A 24288-nucleotide genomic window follows, 5' to 3' on the forward strand; every position below is an offset into this window, starting at 1 on the left:
TCATACAGCACTCTACTACACACACATTCATACAGCACTGTACTACACACACATTCATACAGCACTGTACTACACAAACACAGTCATACAGCACTCTACTACATCTCTACAATGATAATCTGAATAGAGAGAGTTCAGTGTCTTGCCCAAGGACACTTCAACACATGACTGCTGGTGGAACTGAACCCCCAACTCTCCCATTGTAGTGTAACCGCTCTTTCCTCTTAGCCTCGGCTGCCCCACAGAGGTGTCAACTTCCATTTTGCTGTTTGGCTGCATTAAGAACTAAGTTTACATTTAGCATATTATTATTATTGCTCATTTTGACTTTAACTTCTGCAAAATTGAAATCCAGTCAAACTTTTTGAAAAACCGTTCTCCACACTAAAAGCTTATGGTGGTTTACACAGAGCGATGCTACGTTATGCTATGCTATGCTATACAGCGCTAAGCACAGGTAAGGACCACCTGGTGATGTCACCAACATAACAAAACATTTTTTATCTGTCTTTATGTTCATTTACGGTGTCTTACAGTGTCAACGACAGCAGTGTATCATATAAGTTATTGCTTTAGCTTTAGTGGTTTAGTGTTATCAAAGCTAATTTTTAGTTAGCTTATTAGCAGTTAGCAAAGCTAAGTTTTTGATTAGCTGTACCCACAACTGCTTGCATGCATGTAGAGCAGTCACCACAATAATTTGAGGAAACTATGCTATCTTGTTTTTATGTTGCTTGTCTAGTTTCTTCAAATAACTGAAGAGGCGGGAAATTGATGGGGCCACCATTACAACTTCTACATTTTGTTACAGTTGAATACAAGTTCTAACCAAAAAAGAACTTGACGTTATTTTATTCTGCTACAATCTGTGTATTGTTGGACGGGAAATGGAAAGCAGCAGTGTTAGTCTCTCTGTGCTAATTTAGTTTTAATGTGTTTTTGTTTATTTGTTTGTTTACAGGATGTGAGTAAGATCAATGAGGGGAAGCAGACTCTCTATCAGGAAGACACCAACAAGAGGATCCTCAATTCTCTGGATTTGCTCAACTTCCTGGACGAGGATGCTGCTAACGCCAAGCGCCTCCAGCATCCTCAAGCTGAGATGATCCAGCAGGAGTGAGCAGATCTTAGCTTTCAGACTTCTTTACAGAGGGGGACCAGTTCTGGTCCTGGAGGGCCATCCTCTTGCATGTTTTAGAGGTTTATCTGCTCCAACACACCTGATTGAATCAGTGGGTGATTAACAAGCTTCTGCAGAACATCAAGAGTTGATTTAGGCGTCAGGTGTCGGAGTAGGGAGGCCAGTAAAACGTGTAGATGGCGGCCCTCGAGGACCACAAATGGACTCTTCTAAGTTACACTGAAAAGAGAGATAGTTGACAGCATCTATAGTGTTTTGTCTGATTTTATTGTCTGTGTCTTCAGCATGATTCAGCTGCGTGAGAGAGTGATGAAACTGAAAGAGGACCATGAGCGTATCTACCACCTGAGCCGCACTGAAGGGAAGCCCACTGTGAACTGGGCCAACATCATGGATGAGAAACTGGTGAGGAACTTTCCCCCATCTCGCCAACACCCTGTTGTGTTATCCTGACACTTCTTAGGTAAACTGACCTAAATGTGCCTGCAGGAGATATGTTCTTATTGCAGAAATACTGGACAATAAAATTATATTTTGGCCTTTATGAGGTGGAGTTTTATGGAAAACCTAGAACAACTAATCCTGATGCATGCTCAATAATCCAGGTAGAAAAATCTATAAAAGTTAAATCTGGTCCTCTGGACATTCAAAAAAAAAACAAAAAAAACTGTAGAAACATTTTGTCTCTCATCCGAGAGACTTCCTCAGTCTGAGGTGCTGTATTCAGCTCAGTCTCTTAAATAGCACCTTCTCAGGGTGGATCAACCAGTTTGCTGCTGACAACCAAAACCAGCTGATCACATGCTCAAGAAGGACCATCAGCCTAACAATGGATCATTAGCACACTGATGGCTGTTTACTGTTCACAGAGGGCTGAGTGATACTAGCAATCACAGCATTGTAAGAGGGGGACAGTTGAACCCGGAGGCCTCCACCCCTGTTTAACGATGGACGATTTCTTTTTACAAAGATGGCCTCCTTTACTCCTCTCTCAAACCATCGTTCCTCTTTATCCAGGATGTGAACATGTTCATCCCTGAAAGAGTGACCGCTGGCCTGGAGATGAGTGTAGACCGCAGAGTCCTGGCCTGATGATGTTGATCTTCTGTGCTGGGCCATCCTTTTGGCCAGTGGCTGTTTTGTTTCCCCGATGTAAGACTGATCACAGCCCTCCTGACACTGAACAGCATACACAACATTACTCTGTTTGTACCGGGGGACTGGATCTTTGGGATGAACCAGTCTTTGCTGTAATTTATTTTGGGGTTTAAAAGCCACTGGGACGTTATGTTTAGAAAATAAACGTCTCAGTTTCTCTGATACTCCCTCAACATATGGAATGACCACTGGTCTGGGTTCCTCCTTTTCACCTGATGGCTGACTGGAGTCCTGTTTGGGTTTCTTCTCTGCTTTCAGGAAGGCCCAGTTAGGATATCCACATTGCTCTAGAGCCTGTCTTGTGTAGGATTTCTCCTTCTGCCTGGCTCCCGAGTTAGTGGGGATGCTGTCTGCTCTGTGGTACAGAGTCCTGATGACTCCTAACTTGTGCTCCAAAGGGTGATGGGAGTCAAACTGCAAATACTGGTCTGTGTGGGTGGGTTTGCGGTACACCTCAGTTTGCAAATGTCCTCTATCAGAGACTGAGACCTCACAGTCCAAGAAAGCCAACCTGCCATTTTTTACATCTTCTCGTGTGAACTTGCTGTATTTATCCACAGAGTTGATGTGGTCAGTAAAATGTTGGACTTCCTGAGATTTGATTTTAACCCAGGTGTCGTCAACATACCTGAACCAATGACTTGGTGTTGTCCCTGAAAAGGACGTCAAGGTTCTCATTTCTACCTCCTCCATGTAGAAAAAAAGATTGAATGAATGAATTGACTTGGATGTGTGATGAAACATTTATCTCTACGACTCTTAAAGATACACTACGATAGTCAAAATGGCCGAAACTCCTCTATGGAGCTCGTGCACACATTGTGTATGGAGGAGTCTGTCTGCTGAAAAGTGTGGCGCTCTCTTCATGATAGGTTTGTGGCCAAATGGTGGCTGCAGGGACCGAGTGGAGACTCTGGTGGGAAGAAACTTGTGCAATGAAGTACCAGCAGTGGGAGGGGTTTCCCAGGAGCTTTGCACCTGTGGCATTCAGACCAGCCTCTAGCTCAGTGCTTCTCAATTATTTTTGGTTACGCCACCCCTAGGAAGAAGTAAACTTTTCGTGCCTCCCGTCAACTCCCCGCCGCAAATGTAAATAGTATAATTTGTTTAAAAAATTGTTATAAATACACCTCTGCATAACATTGTATGCTTATTAATATAAAGTAAATAAATAAATATAGATCAACTTACAACAAAGATTATTAACATTGTTTTATAGTCTGTAACAGAAAAGACTTAAAGTGCATCAATTTGCCTGAAATTAAAAAAATATATATCCTTATTTAAACTGTAAACATTTTTGACCATTTGATACTGAACAATCAAATTAAATACAATCAATAAATAATACATTCAAATTGATCAGCAACATTTTAAGACAGGAGTTCAGGGGAACGCGCTCACAAGAGAAGAACCTGACAAGTTGTTTAATGACAAAATATATTTTGTTAGCAAAGAATAGATTCCTAACATTTATTAAACATCTGTTTTTATAACAAAATAAAAAACATCCAACTTGTGCTTTGACAATCGATAAAACTTAAAAAATGTTGTCAACGTGAAAGAGGAAAGAGGGGGCAGGTGTTGCTCTTGCTTTGAGTTTATACTCTTTGTTATTGCACGCTGTGGGTGAAATGCGTCCAGAGCGGAGGACATTTGCATAAAGAATAGAGTCCCAACATTTATTAAACATTACTTCTGTATTTAAAAAAAGATAAAAATTGTGCTTTGACAAACTAAAATAAAATGTTACAGTAAAAGAGGAAGAGGGGCAGGTAACGCTCTCGCTTTGAATTTATTCTCTGTCTCATGCGTGCTGTGGGTGACAAGCGTCCAGAGCGTCACCAGCTGAGGAGGTGTCACAGCGACACGGTTCAAGCATGGCTCCCCAAACAACAAGACAGACGTATTTGTTCATAACTTTATTATTAGTGAGTCCGAGAGTTGCTGGATTTTAGCAAACAGTTGCCGAACGCACCCTGACACAATGAGAATGGTGCAAAAAAAATAAAAAAAATCTACTCCCTGCCACAAAATGTTCCCTGGGGTCACATGCCCCCCCAGCATTGCTCCGGGCCCCCCCAGGGGGGCGCGCCCCACTATTTGAGAAGGACTGCACTAGCTCATCAGTCCTGTCAGAATGAATGTCCGTTTGTCCAAACTGAAGTTGTTCAGAACCACATGACCCACAGCACACCTACTTTTGTGTGACTGCAGAAGAAAGATTGAGTCTACGTAATGTAGAAGACAAGAGAAGGTTTACGATGATAAGAGTTTGAGGTGTTTGTGTAAATGGAGGCCATGTTATAAAATACCGTCCTTAAAGAACCGACAGTTTGTAAAGCACTTCAAGCTACACTTTGTCTGTTATTCAAAGAAATTCTTTTTAAATGTAAATGGACTGTACTTATATAGCGCCTTTTTATCTGATGGTGTAGAGGCAGGGCAGCCGGCTTGGGACCCGAGAGTCCCAGGTTCGATCCCCAGTCACTGCACATCACGTGGCGTCTCTGGGCAGCACGTCTAATCCCCAAAATGTCCCCCGGGCGCTTTCAATAGCTGCCCACTGCACCACCTGGTGGTGGATGGGTTAAATGCAGAGACTAATTTCGCCATTGTATGAAAACATACAGTGCTGACATTGTGATGACATTATTATTATTATTATTTCAAGATACTCAAAGCACTTTACACTACAATCTGTGCCTCATTTACCCATTCATACAGCTCTATACTAGATCTCTACAAAGCTAATTGAACAAATCATGTAAAAAAATGTACAGATTCAGGATGTTAAACCGTTAACATACAGACTTTATCTTATGAAGGTTAACTGCATGTTTACTATTTGTCTGTAGCTGTTTCAGCTGTATAATATCTGTAAAACCAATCAAGTGTTTGTGTTTTATTTCCCTGCCCAGGAGAGCCTGGACAACAAAGGCTTTGGCCAGGACCTACCCACGGTGGAATGTGAAGTGGAGGAGCACAACATCTTCCACAGCGAGGTGGAGGCTCTGGCTCCTCATATCGCCACCGGTGGAGACAAGGTAGAAGAAGAAATCCTACATCCTCCTTCGCAGAAGAAAGCTGTGCTACAAAGCTCAATTATGTTGAAGTTAAAGTCTTTAAAGATTTTTAAGCATCTCAAAGAAGGCTTTTTTTTTTCAGACAGCCTTGTAGTAGTAGAGGCTAAATTCTTAACCTGCTTCAGAGTCGTTCACAACTTCAGTTTAAGCTTTAACTTTCTGCAACACATGCACACAGTGGTTTTATATTCTGCACCTTCCATTAATACAGTGCTTCTCAATTATTTTCGGTTACGCCCCCCCTAGGAAGAAGTAAACATTTCGCGCCCCCCCAACTCTCCACAGCGACTGTAAATAGAATAATTTGTGTGAAAAATTGTTACAAGTACACCTCTACATAACATTGTACCCTTATTAACATTAAATAAAGAAAGAAATATAGATAAACTTACAACAAAGATTATTAACATTGTTTTATAATCTGTAACAGAAAAGGCTTAAAGTTCATCAATTTGCCTGAAATTTAAAAAATGTATATCCTTATTTAAACTGTAAACATTTTTGACCATTTGATACTGAACAATCAAATTAAATACAATCAATAAATAATCCATCCATCCATTTTCTTTACCCGTTTATTCCATTTTGGGTCACGGGGGTCGCTGGTGCCCATGTCCAGCAATCACTGTGCGAGGGGCGGGGTACACCCTGGACGGGTCGCAAGTCCATCACAGGGACACATAGAGACTCACACCTAGGGACAATTTAGAGTTACCAATCAGCCTAACATGCATGTTTTTGGACTGTGGGAGGAAACCGGAGTACCTGGAGAAAACCCACGCATGCACGGAGAGAACATGCAAACTCCAACCAGAAAGGCCCCTGGACCGGGGTTTGAACCAGGGACCTGCTCGCTGAGAGGCAGCAGCTCTACCAGTTGTGCCACCGTGCTGCCCTCAATAAATAATAATAAATGAAAATTGATCAGCAACATTTTAAGTCAAGAGTGTTATATACAAAAATGTATATATATGTAAATTTGTGCTAATTTTTTTTTTTTAATCAAAATGAGGAAGTCAGGATTAATGGCTACAATGAGCACGTTTTGCAGTGCACAACTTTTTGAAGCAGAGTTTGAAACATGATCCTGCAGCTCTCAGCTCCTGCTCCATGTTTAGCTGGACCTGGACCTGGACCTGGACCTGGTCTCAGAGCAGCAACAGCAGAGAAGTCGCAAAGAGCGCAAGAGCGAGTGAGCGAGATGGATGGCTGGGGGTGGGGGGTCCAGGGGAACGTGCTCACAAGAGAAGAACCTGACAAGTTGTTTAATGACAAAATATATTTTGTTAGCAAAGAATAGAGTCCTAACATTTGTTAAACATCTGTTTTTATAACAAATAAAAAAAAACATCCAACTTGTGCTTTGACAATCGATAAAACTAAAAAATGTTGTCAATGTGAAAGAGGAAAGAGGGGGCAGGTGTTGCTCTCGCTTTGATTTTATACTCTTTGTTGCTGCGCGCTGTGGGTGAAATGCGTCCAGAGCGGAGGACTTGTTAGCAAAGAATAGTCCTAACATTTATTAAACATTACTTCTGTATTAAAAAACACTCAAATTGTGCTTTGACAAACAAAAATAAAATGTTACAGTAAAAGAGGAAGAGGGGCAGGTAACGCTCTCGCTTTGAGTTTATTCTCCGTCTCATGCGTGCTGTGGGTGACGAGCGTCCAGAGCGTCACCAGCTGAGGAGGTGTCACAGTGACACGGTTCAATCATGGCTCCCCAAACAACAAGACAGACATATTTGTTCATAACTTTATTATTAGTGAGTCCGAGAGTTGCTGGATTTTAGCAAACAGTTGCCGAACGCACCCTGACACAATGAGAATGGTGCAAAAAAAGAAAAAACCTAATCCCTGCTGCAAAATGTTCCCCGGGGTCACATGCGCTCCCCCGGCATTGCTCCGGGCCCCCCCAGGGGGGCGCGCCCCACTATTTGAGAAGGACTGACTTAATACAACCTTCTGTTCAATGAAGTCTCGTGCAAATGAAGATTGTTCCAGTGACACCTGGAAAACCTGTTTCGAGTTCCTCACTGTCCATCAGTCTTCAAAAAGCAGCTTCTTTATCAGGGACCCCTCTTCCATCATGTCTGCCCAGTTCATGGTGGCTCATGGTGGCTCATGGTGGCATGATGGCCGTCACCTGGTGCTGTGGTTATGACAGGCATGGGTCCTAGCTGTGCAAGAAGACCACACAGCCTCTTTTCTAGGAGCTTTTCCAGCATGGAGGAGCCATGCGGACACACCTGAAGCTTCACCAGTGACGCTGTTATGTGTTTGGCGCCCGTGCATACGATGCATGTTGGGTGAGGGCCCCCTCCCAAGATGCCGACATGGGGCACAGATGAGATACAGCCTCCTTGGTGTTAGGTTCAGACTCTTTGGTGGGGGTAGGTGTCGTTTCCACGAGAGACGAGTATGTAGCTTGTCATGACACATTAGCCCTTCTGTCACTATCATTAGCAGCAGGGTTAAATACAAGCTAACAACGTTGGCTAAAGCAGCTTGTCATAACTTGTTAGCTGAAAACAAACCATATAGCTAACAAGCTAATGCTACGCCGAAGAAATATATGCTCGCCTTGACTCGTTAGCTTGAGTTACACCTGCAACCACTCAGTTAAAACCTAGCAGCAGCGGGAACAGCTCGCCTTGAGGCGGTCACTGTTTCTAATGTAACAAAGATACTTCTCACCAAGCATCAGCTCACTCAGCACGATCCAGACTGGACCTGGGAACTGCATTCGGCTACGTACTCCTTTACGGGACGCCTAAGAACTGTCAGGCAGCTAACCTAGAAAGCCTGAATGTGCTGAGGGAGCTAGTTATAGTTTTTTTAGCATGATGGGGCAGAGCCCTGAGGACGTGATGTCATTGGAGCCTTTCATAGTTGGTCACGCTGGAGCATTTCCCGAAGTGAAAGCCCGAGCGAAGTTGGAAAAAGAACCTATTTTATGTGAAGCGTACAGAGTGAGCTTCATCAGAGCAGTTGTTGTAGTATCAGCTGTCTCTGGGAGAATTTAGATGAAATCAGGCCGGGCGGACTTCTGCACCTCTCTGGTCTTATTATTTCTGATGCCTGACCTGACCTTGGTTAGCTCTACGGTCCCTCCTCGAGTTATACTAACACTCTGTGACTGGTCATTGTTGTAACTGTTTGAGTTATATAACTGAACAAAGGTTTTCTGTTTTTTAGTTTGGTGTAGTGTGACGTGATCCTCATGGCCTTTGCCTTCTTCTTCTCTGTTGTTCATTTGTTTGTGCAGGAGTACATCAGCAGCCTCCAGACGAAGTACAGCAAACTGCTGGTAAAACATCTACACTTCTAGACTCATCCAGTTTTGTAGCATCTTCTGGGCAGACAGATCCTCACTGAAGTCAGCACAGACAGCAGCTGTCAGTGCTAGTTAAAAGTTTTGTACCGAATGTTAATCAGACGAATGTTGATGAAAAGTTTCACCCAGCTGCGATCATTAGACTTCCTCTAATTGGAGTGGTAAATGATCGATTATAAACCAAGCACCAGCTTCATTAAAAAAAAAAATCAACCAACAACAACATAGGTTCACAGTTTGTGATTGAATGTTTTTCCGTGTTTCTTGAAGGCCAGCTCTGCAGCTCGTCAGCGCCACCTGCTGAGCCTGCGGGACTACATGCAGCACTGCACCAACGAGCTCTACTGGATGGACCAGCAGGCCAACGAGAGGATCAGCTACGACTGGAGTGACACCAACCTGGACTACCCCGCCCGCCAGAGGCAGTACGAGGTACCAGGGAGACGCTGTCTGCACACGAGAACGAGCACCATGAATCAGACCTGACCTGATCTTCTCTCGCCCCTGCAGAACTTCATCAGTAAGTGTCTGGAGTCCAAAGAGGCCACCGTCACCAAGCTGAACGACGATGGACAGAGTCTGATCGCTGCAGACCACCCTGGGAAGAATGTGATCGAGGTGAGGACTCGTCTGTTGGCTCCTTCAGCCTGATGCCGGTTTGTTCTTTCACAGACTGAAGATCTTTAGGTCCTTCAAGACTCCATGAAGACCGATGTCATTATTAAATGATCACTTTTAGATTGTCCTTAAAACGCAAACTTATATATTTTATGTGTAATAAGAGTACACAAATCTCACAGTTTTAATCACAGGCTTCGGACCAACATTTAGCGTAGATGCTAACTTAACATTGAAAAAAGCTAACACAACTAGTATTGTGTTTATCTCTGGACATTAATGTGCAGATCAGATGTTTTAAAGTCCTCACTAAAGACCGTCATGTTAGGATAACTTCAACACAGTTTCCATTAGAACGTACTGGAGAACCGCCATGCCAGTAGGACACCCTGTGACCAGTGTCTATAAGAGCTGTTTGAAGCTTCTTCTCTAAAGAAACTGGAGCATCTTCAGATAAAGGACCTTCTAGAGACATGTTAACTTGAGTGTTGTTGACAAGATAGCAAGAAAAAAATAACGTATTGGGACTGATCCAGATGAGACAGAAAAAGACTAGAACATGTGGAGAGTGGGGGCTCTGTCCCAGCGGTCCTGTTCTTCAACTTTATGAATTATTGTGTACATGAAGCAACTATTGTGATTCATTTTTCTTCCATACGATTCTCGTCCCACAGTTTTCAGCTATTTCAACAAATCATATAAACGTCCAGCTCTTTCAAGGCAGTCCTGCTGTGACTTTTGGTATTGGTGCAACTTTAGCTTTTTGAAATATTTAGCCTTTTCTGTCATTTTTTTCTCTCATAAAAAACGAATTAAGCTCATTTTCCATTCTTCAAATTTTTAGATGTGTTTACAACCGTTTACTGCTCTTTCACATTTTGTTCTGCTTCAGCTTCTTTCTGCTTCCTTGTACAAATTTAAACTTTTTTCAGCTAATTTCAGCTGGTTTTTCAGCTGTTTTGTGCTTTCAGCTTCTTTCTGCAAGTTTCAGTTTTTCTGTTATTTCAAGTCAAGTCAAGTCAATAATACTTTATTAATCCCAAAGGGAAATTATTTTGTTGTTGTAACTCGTTATCCTCATTTCATTAAGAGATGTTATAGATGCTGATGGCTCTTGTTAAGGTCCATCCCTCAGTGGATCCAAAGAAACTGGCTGCAGATGCCGTCCGATCCGTCCACCCAGACTCGGCTGGCCTCTCGGTTCCCCTGGACTGTAGGACCACCTGAATGCTGGGCAGAACTCCTCCCAGAGCGATGGCCACTCCTCCCAGCAGTCTGCCAAGCTCCTCATAGCTGCGGACAGCCAACTGTAGGTGCTGAGGGACGATCCTGTCCTTCTGCTGTCATGAGCCGTGTTTCCTGCTAGTTCCAGGATCTCAGTGGTCAGGCACTCTAGCATAGCTGGCAGGTAGATGAGAATGCATCCACATAACATCCTTTTCAACTCATTTGAGAGTTGGGACCATAGTTGAGATATTATTTGAGCTTTTGAGATGTTAATCAGCTGCTGTTGTTGTAGAAAACTGCCTTGTTGCCATGGTTACGCATCATAACAAATGTCCAAAACCAAAAAAAGTCTCAGTAAAAATCCTTCCAGCTGCACAGCATCTGATACCAGAGGAAACAATAATCCAAAAAATATGATTTACATCCAGAAAACCAGGAATTAAAGTTTCCAAAAGCAAAATCTCTGAATGAAAGTAACAGAGCTGCTCCAACATGCAGCCACCTGGAGCGGCGGAATATTTCAGCTACTATTGAACAGTTTTTTGTTGCTAATTTTAGCTTTTCAGCTAACTCCACATTTTTTGCACTCATTTAAACTTTTTTCAGCATAATTCAGCAAAAGTGTGCTCTGTCCACTCCTATTTGGTCATTTAAACTTCTTTCTGCTTCTTTCAGCCTATTTGGGCAAGCATGTGTTCTTTCTGCTTTCTTCTGTTAATTTGCTTGTCCTAAGTTTTACAGCTACAATCATTAAGGTTCTGATCCAGGCAGGAGAAGTGAACAGTGTGTCTGTACACAAACTGAGTTTAGTTGTTTAGTTGTTGTAATTTGTCTTTAAATTTTCACGTTTCCACTGAAGTTAAAGCCGTCAGTTTTCTTTAGGATCCACAGGGAAATGATCTCAGCCTCATCAATAACGTGTTGTCAGTAGAAAATTGAAGACATGGCAGATTGTCAGCAGCAACAGACTTTTGATCAAAGTGTTGGGAGTCAGTTCTGCACGTTCAGACGGCTTCACATTGTTGTTGGCTCCGTGCTGAGCTGAAGGTTGCTTCATCAGATCTGATCTGTTCGTTGGTTAAAAACATTTCTTTTTAGTAATGATTTCTCCTGATGTCATCAGGCCCACATGGAGGCGGTCCATGCAGACTGGAAGGAGTACCTGAACCTGCTCATCTGTGAAGAGAACCACCTGAAGCACATGGATGAATACCACAAGGTGAGACAGAGGCCAGGTGGTGTAGAGCGCCACCAGGTAAACTAATGAGCTCACTAATGCCTGGCTGCTCGTGTACAGTACCACAAGGAGGCCCGCGACACCCAGGACCTGTTGAAGCGCCTGGACACAGAGGTGACCCAGAAGTACAACCCAGAGTTCAAAGATGTTTATCAGATGGAGAGCCTGATTGGAGACCTGAATGTGAGCATTTCTTTACCTGAACACCAAGAATGCCTAAATATGCTGCAGCAGAGGAAGAATTCACTGTGTGCGTGTATGTGTGTGTGTGTGTGTGTGTGTGCGTGTGTGTGTGTGTGTGTAGGACCAAGCCAAGGCTGTTGAATACTTTGATGAACGGGTCAAGAACCTTCAGAACAACAGTTTGCAGGTCTTGCCCTTGAAGTACCGCAGGGAAACCCCTCAGAAGCTGCTGCCGGTTGAAGCGCTGTGTGAGTTTGACAACGATGAGGTATGGACCTGTCAGGACCAGAACCGAGCCTCACAACGAGGGCTCACATCAACATCTGTTTTGTATTGTCCCTGATGGTGGTGGTGGTGGTGTGTGTGTGTGTGGGGGGGGGGGGGGGGGCGGTGAATTGGAAATTCTAATATTCTGACTTCCATGTTGGTGCATCCAGGCTTAAGAGAGTTCTTATTGCCACATCAAAATCCAAGATGGCCACTGCCATACAAATATATGTAAACCAAACACCCCAGCTATTGGAGGCTTTCTAGTTTTTATATTGCTAAAAGTACAGTTTCCTCAAATGATTGGGGTGGATGAAGATTAATCTTATGGTGTCCAATGCCACCATTACACCCCCCCCCCCCCACACACACACACACACACAATTCACCAGGATCCGTCACTTTTTGCCGCTTCAATCAAGCAAAAAAAATCACCACCACCTGTTCCACAGTGTCATCCATCCATGCATCCATTATTGACACTTTGATCGTTGTTATTTTGATAAATTAGCGCCGTTGTTTTGATGTAATGTGAATAATACACATCAAACATTTCTCTCGTGCTTTTTTTTTTTTTACTGTCAGCTTTTTTATTTATTATGTCTGAAATGAATGTGGGAGTTCAGACACATCAGCAGTAGAGGATGACACAGAAGTGGATTTTCACTCCTGTCCTGTCCCACTCCTGGTAACATGACTCCTGCTCCTGTTTTTTTCTCTTCATTTAATTTTGAGGAAATACATTGAATTTGATTTGATCTTCTACCCATTCCTGTTTAAATTACTTTGTGTTGTGTAGTTTTATTTCAAAAGATATGGCAACAGGAACAGTTCATCTGTGGTGAAATAGAGACATTTATTTCCTTAATCCAAACAAAAACCTTCACTAAAGGGCACAAATCAAATCCATGTCCTGTAGTCCATATAATTATTCTACAGAGGATCAGCTGCTGAGTCTGTTTCTGGCTCTTTTGAAGGTCAGTTACAGTAAAAACAAAAAATCTAAACCAGTCCATGGGTCACACCATGTCTACCTTAGATGAAAGAACCCAAACATAACAAGTTGCATTTTACTAATTTATTGAGCAATTGTTTCCTTTAAACAGTGACATTACTGTCATGTTTTAAATTGTTTAAACAAACTAACAAAATAATAATGTACCAAGCAGAGAACTCAACAAATAAAAATGCTTAAAGGCATTATTATACATTGGACGACGTCCTCAAGAAGTTCACAGTCTATGTGTTTGAGGTAACGAGCTCGTTAGGGTGAAGCATGATGTCGTGCATCTCACCAGACTTCAGAGCATCATTTACAGACTGGACCATTGCAGGTCTGGTGTTCCACCTCATCTCTCCACAGCTGGACCAGTCCAGAGCCTTGTGGAACCTAAAAGTGAAAGACGACAGTGCACGAGTCAAAATAGGGTCACAGTGACTACAAATTACAATCTGTTGGCCTTTCTTTTGGAAAAAAATATTTTATCAAAAACAAGAGATTTACAATTGAAATTAAGTCAAGAAAATGTGACATTTGCAATTATAAATTACAGAAGCTCAATTTTTCTTTATTTATTTCACTTATCATATTTTATATTTATTTAATCAGCCTCACCAGGCAGAGATTATAAGATTTTATTTATCTTACCTGCTCTTTTGAAGTGTGTGACAAGGGTCTTTGTGTCCAAAGCTGTTTAACAGTTTGCTTCCAGAGCTTCCTGTGTTAGGTAGAAAAATTAAATAAAATTAAAGACAAACAAAAAGCTTAGTGCTACTTCTTGTGCCATGCTTTATAAAACAGTTATTGAATAAAGTATTTACTTATGTAGGTAAACATAAATGTTTTAAAACCTGTTAAAATACACCAGAATGCAGGAAATAGCAGCTACTTTATTAAAAAGTTATGGGGAGGACCCACAGACCTCACACCAATATGTCCCCCTACAGTAATTCTAATGATAATACGCACTGTGTTGTTCAAGCCAAGAGCCATTGTCAACACTGGGGGGCTAAGGCCCCTAAAAAGGGCTTCTAGGATCGCCCCTGGTGTGAAGAAATGAACTGAGAAAAATCAACTCTTGGCCTCAAATTTAACACAACAACATACACATCATATCTTAAATCTAAAACTAAAACAATTATTATAATACATGTATATATGTAACCAGTCTTTCATATAAAAACTGGGATATTTTTACCGGAGAATGCTTTCACTAACGAGTTTGTTGTTGTACTGGCATGGTTACAGCCGACAGTAAATATTTACACAATAAAGTGATGATTATTCACGTTTTCCTCGATTTCAGTATCCAGCAGAACGTCACAATATAAAAATAGGGATATTTTTACCGGAGAATGTGTGCACTTTAACCAGGAAGAGTTCAGTTGGGTTTTTTTTACATTAAAAACCCACATAACAAAGCAGAGCATAATTTTTTAATTAAAAGGGACAAGGTGGAGAAAAATGCGCTGTTTGAGTTTATTTACTGACGGTAAACAAAGTCCGACTCCCCGCAGCTCCTCACAGCTGAGACTAAAGTTTAAAGCAGCACAGCACCATCACAACTCTTAAGTTCAGGGTAATTTGACACTTTCCTGCCCGTTCTGCGAGTTTAATAGACAGACAGTTACTTCTTACCTTGCGTTGCAAACTATTTTCAGTTACTCAGTACCGCTTCGCTGCTCCTCCCACCCTCTTGGGGAAAAGCTATGGTTGGAACAGTTGACTCCTGGGAAATGTAGTTATTTTGACTTGTGTTAAAGTGAAGGCTTACTGAAAGAAAATTACAAAATAGCTGCGCCCGTTTTTTTTTTTTGTTTGTTTGTTTCATTTTCATTTTTGGTTATTGGTCGGTTCCCGCTCCTGTCTGGTCCTGTTAGCTTTCAGTCTGGTCACGTCCCGGTCACGTGAATTATAATGAGGTTGACTCCGGTAATCACGTGACCTGCGGTACTCCCGAAAAAATGTCATCCTCTAATCAACAGTTGTGCACACACGCTCTGTAGAGCTGTCTGGAGACGCTCCTTTGTATAACGTGCACTGCTGAAGGTGTTGGATGAAGGCACTTCATCCTTGCAGGACATGTCGTTGATGTCTGCTGGGCAGGAGTGTGTGCACGAGCTGGTGCGCGTGCTGCAGTCGGAACATCCACTCTACAGACTGGGTCCGCCAGGCCAAGGGCAATGCCTCCTCTTGTATTTTTAACAAATAATCAAAATAAAAATGTGCGATGACTTTGGACGTTTAGGGGCGAAGATTTGAGTTGACTGATCCGAGCAAACAGTTGCTGGAATACACCCTGCCAAAATGAGAGAGTTCCTGGGTCTTTTTCTGGCAGGATCTGGCTCAAATTAAGCCCTGGATGAGGGACATCGGTGCAACAGGGGTCATCGGTGTACCGCTTATTAATGACCAAAATGACAGCAGCTTTTAGAATAAGTTGTCTAACTCTAGTTGTTGGACATGTGCAGTGTCAGATCGTTCGTGGTGAGAGGTACACCCTGCTTCGAAACAACGGCGCCAAATGGGACGTGAAGGATGGCACCGGCCGTAAACACACTGCCCCAGGCATCTGCTTCATGATTCCACCCACTGACCCAGAGGCAGTCATCATCTCTGACAAGTGAGTAAATGTTGGAGGCCAGAGGAGTTTGTTCTTGAGCGACGGCGGCCATGTGATGGGTTGTGTTCTTGCAGCTTGGCAAGCCAACTGAAAGCTCTGAAACAGAAGATGGCGAGCAGCAAGGCCACGTTGCAGAAACGCCACGACGCCCTGAAGATGGAGGGTGGGGGCGGCACAGCCACAGGTACAGGACACTCACCATGAACTGTTCTTTTCCTGCATGCTGAGCACTTTGATTTAGTTTGTTACTGAATGATACCTGAAAGCAAAAGTCAGGAGCCCCAGAGGGGCTACACAGATCATCTGAATCTGTAGAAACTAATCAGAGCTTTAGATCACATTCATACACCAATGGGACACACATCAGAGGCAATGAGGGGTTCAGTGTCTTGCCCAGGGACACTTCAGCATGTGACTGCTGGTGGAATCAAACACCCAACTCTCCCATTCGAGGACGACTGCTCTAACCAGTCTGAGGATTGTTCAGAACCATGCTGAAGATAGATCTCATTTGACTCAAATATTTAGCACTTTTACAATAATTTAAAGCTGTAATTAAATACATATCAAACAGAAGACATACATCCAATAAATAAATCCACTAAATCAAACAAATATTCATCAGACTCACTGATTTATTGTGGAGTCACACTATAAGTTATGAGTTACTGAAATTATTAAAAGTGATCTAATGTTCCTACTAATTGGAGATCCTTTTAAACCTTATAGTAGACTATAGAAAGTGTGTTTTAATGAATGAAGTGAAATGCTCATGTTGCTCTGTGTGACCTCAGACAAGCAGGAGCAGCAGTGCCGCCAGCAGATGGCCGGTCTGGATAAAGTCATTGGAGATCTGGACAAACAGGAGAAAGCCATTTACAGTCGAGTCCGCCCCCCGCTGGAGCAGAACCGGCCACTGCAGGACAGCGCTGACCGCCTGCAGGACCTCAGGGTAGAACCCTGAACCTGACTTTCATTGGAACAGTAAGGAGAGCGATCCTGTGCTGACTAACATTCACTTTTCTCCTTAGGACATTGCTGCAGCCGTCAGTAAGATTGAACCAGAGAAGTCGATGAAAGTGCAGGAAGCTAAGAGCTTCCTGGTGTCGAACCCGAACTGTGCCAGCGCTCCTCAGCTTCACAGCAAGGTGGATGAAGCTAATAAGAAATACGTGAAGATCGAGCAGCTTCTCTCCTGCTCCCAGGACAAGTAGGGCTTCTAACATATCCTTCATTATTCTTTTACAGTCATTCATTTCCTCTTTAGTTTTCTTTTTGTTTCCCGTCATGGAGCAGAGAGGAGAACTAGAAATATCCTCTGTCCGTTAATGTTGCAAGCATGAGAACTTAAAAAATAAATCACTTGTTAAGGAAAGTACTGGCTTCTATTTTGTTGTGTGGCTGTACCTACTGTAAGATTAACAAAGGTCACTATTGAAAACTGGGTTGCCACATCACAATCCAAGACGGCCACCACATGATGGCTAGACAGACAGACAGACACTTTGCCCGTCAGTCTGGGGGTGGAACCGAGATGACAGACTGACAGAGACTCCCAGGAGGCTACAGAATTCTTTCCAGAAACGAGATATGAACTGGGGTCCTCGGTCAGATATGATGTCCTCAGGCACGCCGTGTAGGCAGAACACCTCATGGACCAGAACCTCACCCAGTTATTTGGCAGACAGGAATTTTTTGAGGGACCAGATGGACCATCTTTGAGAACCAGTCCATAATAGTGAGGATTACAGTGTTTCCCGCTGGCTGAGACAGGCATGTAATGAAGTTCATAGCAATCAGTGGTCATGAGAGGATTGGGAAAAAGATGTAACAGGCCCGCAGGATGGCATCTAGAGGTCTTGGCTTGGCTACATTGATGGCAGGAGGAGACAAATTACTTATTTTCCTTGGTCAGGTCCTTCCACCAGAATTGAGCCCTTACTACTGCCAGGGTCTTGTTAATGCCTGGGTGGCAAAACAGTCGAGATTTAGGACAGAGATTAAGAACTTTGGGTACCTGGGAGTCAGGGACGAAGACCCGATTCTTGGGGCGGTCGGCAGGGAGTGGTTGGCTCTTGGGGACGCATCTAAAGTCCTCCTCAAGTTGGGATATTGACAATCTTACTGCTTCGGGCAGAATGAACTCGACCTGGTTGCTGTTTCTCTGTTCGCCTATGTTCTCATGGATTCTGGATAGTGCCAGCGTGTTCTTAGGACCAGGTCTGTAAGACAAGACAAAGTTAAATCTGCAGAATAATAGAGCCCACCTGGCTTGTCTGGGGTTGAGTCTTTTGGCTGACAAGATATTCAAGATTTTTGTGGTCAGTCCTGACCTGGAAGGGTTCTTTGGCCCCTTCCAACCAATGTCTCCACTCTTCCAGGGTTAGTTTGACGGCCAACAATTCTTGCTCTCCCACATCATAATTACGTTCTGCAACGGTCAAGCTCTTGGAAAAATAAGCACATAGGTGTACTTTCCCATCCGTGCTACGTTGGCTGAGTACAGCCCCAAGACCTGTGTTGATCATCAGTTCACTGTGGAAGTGGACGCCTCTGTCAGGGGAGTGAAGGATCGGGGCTGAGGCAAACAAGTTCTTAATTTTAGTGAACAATGCCTCAGCTCATTCATTCCAAAGAAACATGGTCTTTGAAGAGGTTAAGGCATAGAGAGGAGCAGAGCTCAAAGTGTAGTTTCTGATGAATCTTCTATAAAAATTAGTATATCCCAAGAACCTCTGTAGTTACATTTTGTCCATGGACAATTGGTTGGGTAAAATGACAAAGCCCAGGAACGAGGTGGAAGTTTGGTGGAACTCTCATTTTTCTGCTTTGATGAAGAGATTATTTTGTAAAAGTCTAAGCAGAACCGATCTATCATGTTTTTTATGGGAGTGAATGTCTTTGGAGAAGATCAAAATGTTGTCTTAAGTACACAAAGACGAACTGATTTACCATGTCTCATCATTATAAAGGGTCTGAAATACAGCGGGGGTGTTGGTTAAACCAAAAGGCATGACCAAATATTTGTAATGTCCGTTAGGGGTGTTAAAAGCCGTCTTCCACTCATCACCCTCTCTGATGCGAGCCAGGTGATAGGCATTCCTAAGGTCCAGTTTAGTAAAAATGGTGGATCCCTGAATGAGGTCAAAAGCTGAGTTCATGAGTGGAAGTGGGTACTTGCTCTTTATAGTGATCTTGTTTAAACCCCTATAATCAATGCAGGGTCTCAGAGAGCCGTCTTTTTTACCCACAAAGAAGAAACCTAGCTGCACCCGCTGGAGATGCAGATGCTCTGATGATATTGGCTTGTAGAGACACACTGATGTATTTCTGCGTAGCTTGGCTTTCAGGCGCAGAAAGAGAATAACTACCTCTAGGGTTGGTAGTGCCAGGGATGAGATCAATGGGACAGTCATATGGTCTGTGGGGAGGTAACAAGGTAGCTTTAATTTTATTAAAAACTTCCTTTAGGTCATGGTACTCAGAAGGGACCTTAGACAGATCAGGGTAGGTCTCTTGAATCTTATCAGGACTCAAGGCAGGAGATACAGCTTCAAACAAACAAGATAAGCACTCTTTGGACCACCCCATGATCTCTCTTTCCCTCCAGTTATTATGGGGATTGTTTACATAACCAAGTCACTCAGAGAATAATAGGAAGTTGTTGGGGACTTAATGATGATAAATTTAGTCACTTCATGGTGATTACCACCAATGAGTAGTGTGAGTGGTTCAGTCTCTTGGCTAGTCCTATGAACGGAGTACACAAGAGCTAACAAACACCCTATGGGAATGGTAAACGGACTGTACTTGTATAGTGCCTTTCTATCTTATTTCAAGATACTCAAAGTGCTTTACACTACAATCTGTGTCCTCATTTACCCATTCATACAGCACTCTACTAGATCTCTACAAAGCTAATTGAACAAATCATTCTAATGAGACTAATCACTGCTTTAGATCACATTCATACACTGATGGGACACACATCAGAGGCTATGAGGGGTTCAGTGTCTTGCCCAGGGACACTTCAGCATTTAGTTGATGGGACTACTTTAATACCCAGAGATTTAGCAAATTCATAATCCATGAATTCAGTGTCTGCCACAAAATCAATGAACACTGATAGTGATACTTCTTTATTTAGTACCTGGAGTTTGGCTGGTAACGTGAGCGGTGAGAAGATGGTGTGGTTCTTGATATGACTCAGTAGGATTCTCCTCTCTCCTACTGAGTTTTCTCTTTTTGCAGGCGCTTGTTCACAGCATGTCCTTGGTTTCTACAATAGTAGCATAGGTTAAGTCTCCGTCTTCACTCTCTCTCTCTTCCTGGATGAGACGGCTCCTGCTGATCTGCATGGGTTCCTCCTTTAGTGGGGGTGAGAATTCAATTTGTTTTAGTTTCTTTACGGTATATAGCACCAAATCACAACAAAGTTGTCTCAGGGCACTTTACAGGAACATTTACATACATGGAAAAGCCAATTAGTAAAGTTCTCTATCTAAGGAAACCAGCAGACATGTTGAATCTTGGCTTCGTTGTAGTCTCCCTTCCTGAGAATGTAGGCGTAGGTGAGTTCTTTAATGCTAGAGGTTTAGACTCACCCCATGGGTGGGTTATTCTCTCCGTCTTTCCTCCACTTTCACGTCTCCTCTCCAGGAGACGAAGATCGATGTGGGTCACTTGATTTTCCAGCATCTTTAGGGAACTGGGATAGTCCCTGGTGGCCAGTTCATCTTTTATCTAATCAGAGAGCAATTGAAAAAAAAATGCATCAGTTAATGTCTCCTCATTCCAATGACTATCAGCAGCGATGTTGTGAAAATCAATAATATATTCAGTCACCCTCCTTTCCCCTTGCTTTAAAGTGAATAACATATGGGCGGCCTATCCTGATGCATGCTCAATAATCCAGGTAGAAAAATCCAAAAAATATGGGCGGCCTCTTTCTTAGGCAGTATGGGATCAAACACCATCACAGTTCTTGAGTGAATTCGGATAACACATAACAGTGTCTGGTGTCACATTGCCATTCTGCTGTCCCCCATAGTTTTGCCTTATCGGACAGAAGAGAGATGACTTAGGCCAACTTGAACATCTCAGAAGTGAAAGCTGAGGGCTGGAGCTGAAAGTGTATCTCACATTGGGTAATGAAAGGACGACACTGATCTGGATATCCTTTAAACGTCTCAAGTGCAGGTAACCTAGGTTCATAAACTGGTGGAATATGATAGACAGTTGTGGATTGCACCAATAAGTCTGGTGAGTGGTAGTCTGTGAGGAGGACTGAGAAGAAAAACTGCAGAGCATGTTCATCAACTCCTGCATGATATTTTCTAGCTTAAGTATGGCTCCCTCTACACCAGACTGCCATTCCTGCATCTGCATCAAATCCATGCTTGGCCAGATTATACTGATATGGTTTGGGTTTAAGGATTTGAGCAAGACATCAGACAACAGGAATGGTATAAAAGTTTTATTTATAAAACACTGCTGGTGGTGGTCGAGGTCCTGGAGCGAGCCCAATCTGCAGAGATATGCAAGGTTAGTGGACTGACAGTTTCTGTGATTGAGCAGAATGACAACCACTAACCTTCTTATGCAGAAATGGTGGGCGCTTCCTGAATGAGTTGGGCAAAATGATGTTACAGAAGCAGACAGATGTGCAACAGAGAGGCTGGTTGGAGTGGGTCGTAGTCCAGACTAATATCCAGAGGCGAGAGTCAGGTGGAGATTAGAGGGTCGTTACTAGAGGGTCAGAGGTCCAATAAATCCAAGAGGAGAATCTGTGAGGCGTGGTAATAAATCCAGAAGAGCAGGTCGATACTGTGGTCAGATGGGTGATAAGGTAACAGGCAAGGAGCAGGCAGGCCGGTAATCCAAGAGACAGGTGCGGGGTCAAGGCAAGGTAATCCAAGAGAGCTTTGACATGAATGCTAGACATCTACTTCCTCAAAGGGTTTGATAATCTGGCAGAGTTTGGCTGTGAGCATGAGGCTTAAGTAGTGCTTGGAGCATGTGGACGGAATGAGTTTGATTGAGCAGAAGTGCAGAGGGGTGTGGTTGGAGAGCAAGGCTTGGGACCAGAGCATGACTTGGCAGAAAACATGACAGCTCTCTGCCATTTATTAGAACTATTGTTAGTGCGGAAAAACTTTGAACTGCAGCCGCCTGTAGTGCGCATGTGTGACTTCACACTTGGAGCATTTCACACCTCCGTGGGGGGTTCCCCCAAAAATCTCCACTCTGAGACCTGGATTCAGAAACCCTCGGTTTCAGAAAGAATGACAACTGTTGTTTGTAAATGAACGGCTGAACGTTTCACATCTTTCATGACCGGTAGATCGCGATTAATGTATTGGACACCACTGGCTTAAAACATAAAGTTTCCTCAAATGATTGGGGTGGCTAAAGGTTTATCTATGGGGGCCAAGGCCACCATTGTCCACCCCCTGGCTCCTCCAATGCACCTCGTGGTGAATAAAATGTCTCCTTCCACTCTCCAGGATCCGTCTCTCTGCTCTACCTCAGACATCAGAACAATCATAACTGTTCTCCTCCACAGTGTCCACCTCAATATTTGTGTTAGTCAGTTTCTTTAGGCTGCTCCTTCTTCAAAGGTCAGCACAGCGAGTAAACAAATACTCACTCTTCAAACTTCTCAGCGATGGGAACATCGGCTGCTTATTGTCTTTGAAGACGCTCTTTGAAAATTTCAGCTAAATGTTTGTAGTACTCAGCAGTCACATTAATTTTCCACAAAAAAAGTTAACTTTTCCAGCTTAGATTTTCTTTATTCCAAACTGAAACTTGAAATTTGAGAAAGTGTGTGTATTTTGACTCACCTCACTGCCTTTCAGGATGAAGAACTCCAACCAGCTGGAGATGTCTCTGCAGCATGGGAAGACCTTACTGTCCACCTACGAGAACAAGCTGGCACGGGAGGAGGTGGCTCCTGCTGACCTCAGCTCACTGGACAAAGCACTGCGAGAGCTCGGAGTAAGAACAAGTTTACCAACAGAAACTCTGCCATGAAGTTTAGAGTCACACAGTCCTGAGTGCAATCATGTCTTTGTTGGTGTCGCTAAGGATTCACAGTCATAAATCAGTCGTGGTTATTATAAATTTACTTTTTTTTTACTTAAAACATATTTTTAAAAAGTTCTTATGTGAAAGTGAAGTCAAATTTATACAGAGTAAGATTAAATACAATCGTAATAGAGAACTCTGTTCCATAAAGCTCAGACTGGTGAAGTACTCGGGCAGCAGTTGATGTATGCTCAGTGTCTCCATCTCTCCTGCTGAATCTGGTAACTCCTCCAGAATGGTCTCTCTAACGACTCTCCTTCATGGTCACTCTGTTTGTGAGGACAGTCTGCTCTTGGTAGATTTACACATGTCCCATACTTCCTCCATTTCTTGATGGTAGATCTAACAGAACTCCTGGGGATGTTCAGAGTCCTGGAAATCCTTGGAAACTTCCCCTGACTCGTACTTTCCAATAATCTTTTCTCTGAGTTCAGTTAGGACTGTCCCTTTCAGTGGGTGAAAATTCATGCAATCACTTATTTTATTTTAGCATTTTTATTTATTTGGCATTACTTTGTAGAAATGTGATTTGACATTGTCATTGTAGAGTTTTTAGACTTCTTATAATAGCTGTGATGGACTGAAGACAGCAATGAAAGTCTCAAACATCCAAGAGGGTGATCATAGGAACTGTAGATGGACAACCAAATACCTTTTGGAGTCAACCCTATTTAAGATGGCCGCCATAGCCAGCTGGCCTTAGAAAGCTCTAAATGGCTTTAGCACAGTTTTCTCAACTATCTGTGTCATCTCATAACATTAGATGATCTTTAAAACTCTTCGATGAACACCAGGCATGGAGTTTTACCTCTGATGAGGTTAAAGCGTTTCAAACGTTTCCAGTTTCTGAGACCACAGCTCATTTCATTTCACCTTCATGTAACTAACTTTATTAACTACTTCAATTAGCTTGAGCTCTGTTCCACCATCATGGATCATCATGGTCTGCTGCTGGAAAGACCCTCCATCCTTCTGTCCATCTGTGCATGTTGTGAGCATGATAACTGGAAACAGAAGTGGGTTACAGACCTCCAGGTTGGTGTGGCTGCATCTAGGCTTTAAATAGATCACCTTCAAAAACTGGGCTGCCACATCAAAATCCAAGATGGCTGCTATATACTACCATATCATTTTAGGAAACTGTTGGAGAAAATATTCTCGCTTTATGTCACTATTCAAAATGAAGCACACTCGACGGCACGAGAAGATTTTTAACCAGTATTTACTTGCAAGGACAGATTTTCAGGACAGATTACACAAATCTACAGGAAGTACACACAGATATACAGGAAGTACACACAGATATACAGGAAGTACACACA

At 42.9% G+C, this 24288-nt stretch overlaps 1 protein-coding gene across 1 annotated transcript in view; it reads left to right on the forward strand.

The window, feature by feature from the left end:
* Window positions 1-24288, forward strand: part of ppl (periplakin) — a 57341-nt gene that overhangs the window by 21099 nt on the left and 11954 nt on the right. Inside the window, exons 3-16 of the mRNA XM_037688791.1 lie at window positions 962-1116; window positions 1426-1546; window positions 5221-5346; window positions 8654-8695; window positions 8993-9154; window positions 9233-9340; window positions 11691-11786; window positions 11865-11987; window positions 12109-12255; window positions 15726-15877; window positions 15952-16061; window positions 16672-16829; window positions 16909-17087; window positions 22738-22876. Of these exons, the coding sequence (XP_037544719.1) occupies window positions 962-1116; window positions 1426-1546; window positions 5221-5346; window positions 8654-8695; window positions 8993-9154; window positions 9233-9340; window positions 11691-11786; window positions 11865-11987; window positions 12109-12255; window positions 15726-15877; window positions 15952-16061; window positions 16672-16829; window positions 16909-17087; window positions 22738-22876 (1818 nt within the window). The remainder of the gene's footprint in view (window positions 1-961; window positions 1117-1425; window positions 1547-5220; window positions 5347-8653; window positions 8696-8992; window positions 9155-9232; window positions 9341-11690; window positions 11787-11864; window positions 11988-12108; window positions 12256-15725; window positions 15878-15951; window positions 16062-16671; window positions 16830-16908; window positions 17088-22737; window positions 22877-24288) is intronic.

The sequence above is a fragment of the Nematolebias whitei genome, chromosome 15 (genome assembly GCF_014905685.2).
Source record: "Nematolebias whitei isolate Nwh7 chromosome 15, NemWhi1, whole genome shotgun sequence".
In the NCBI taxonomy this organism is placed as follows: Eukaryota; Metazoa; Chordata; class Actinopteri; order Cyprinodontiformes; family Rivulidae; genus Nematolebias; species Nematolebias whitei.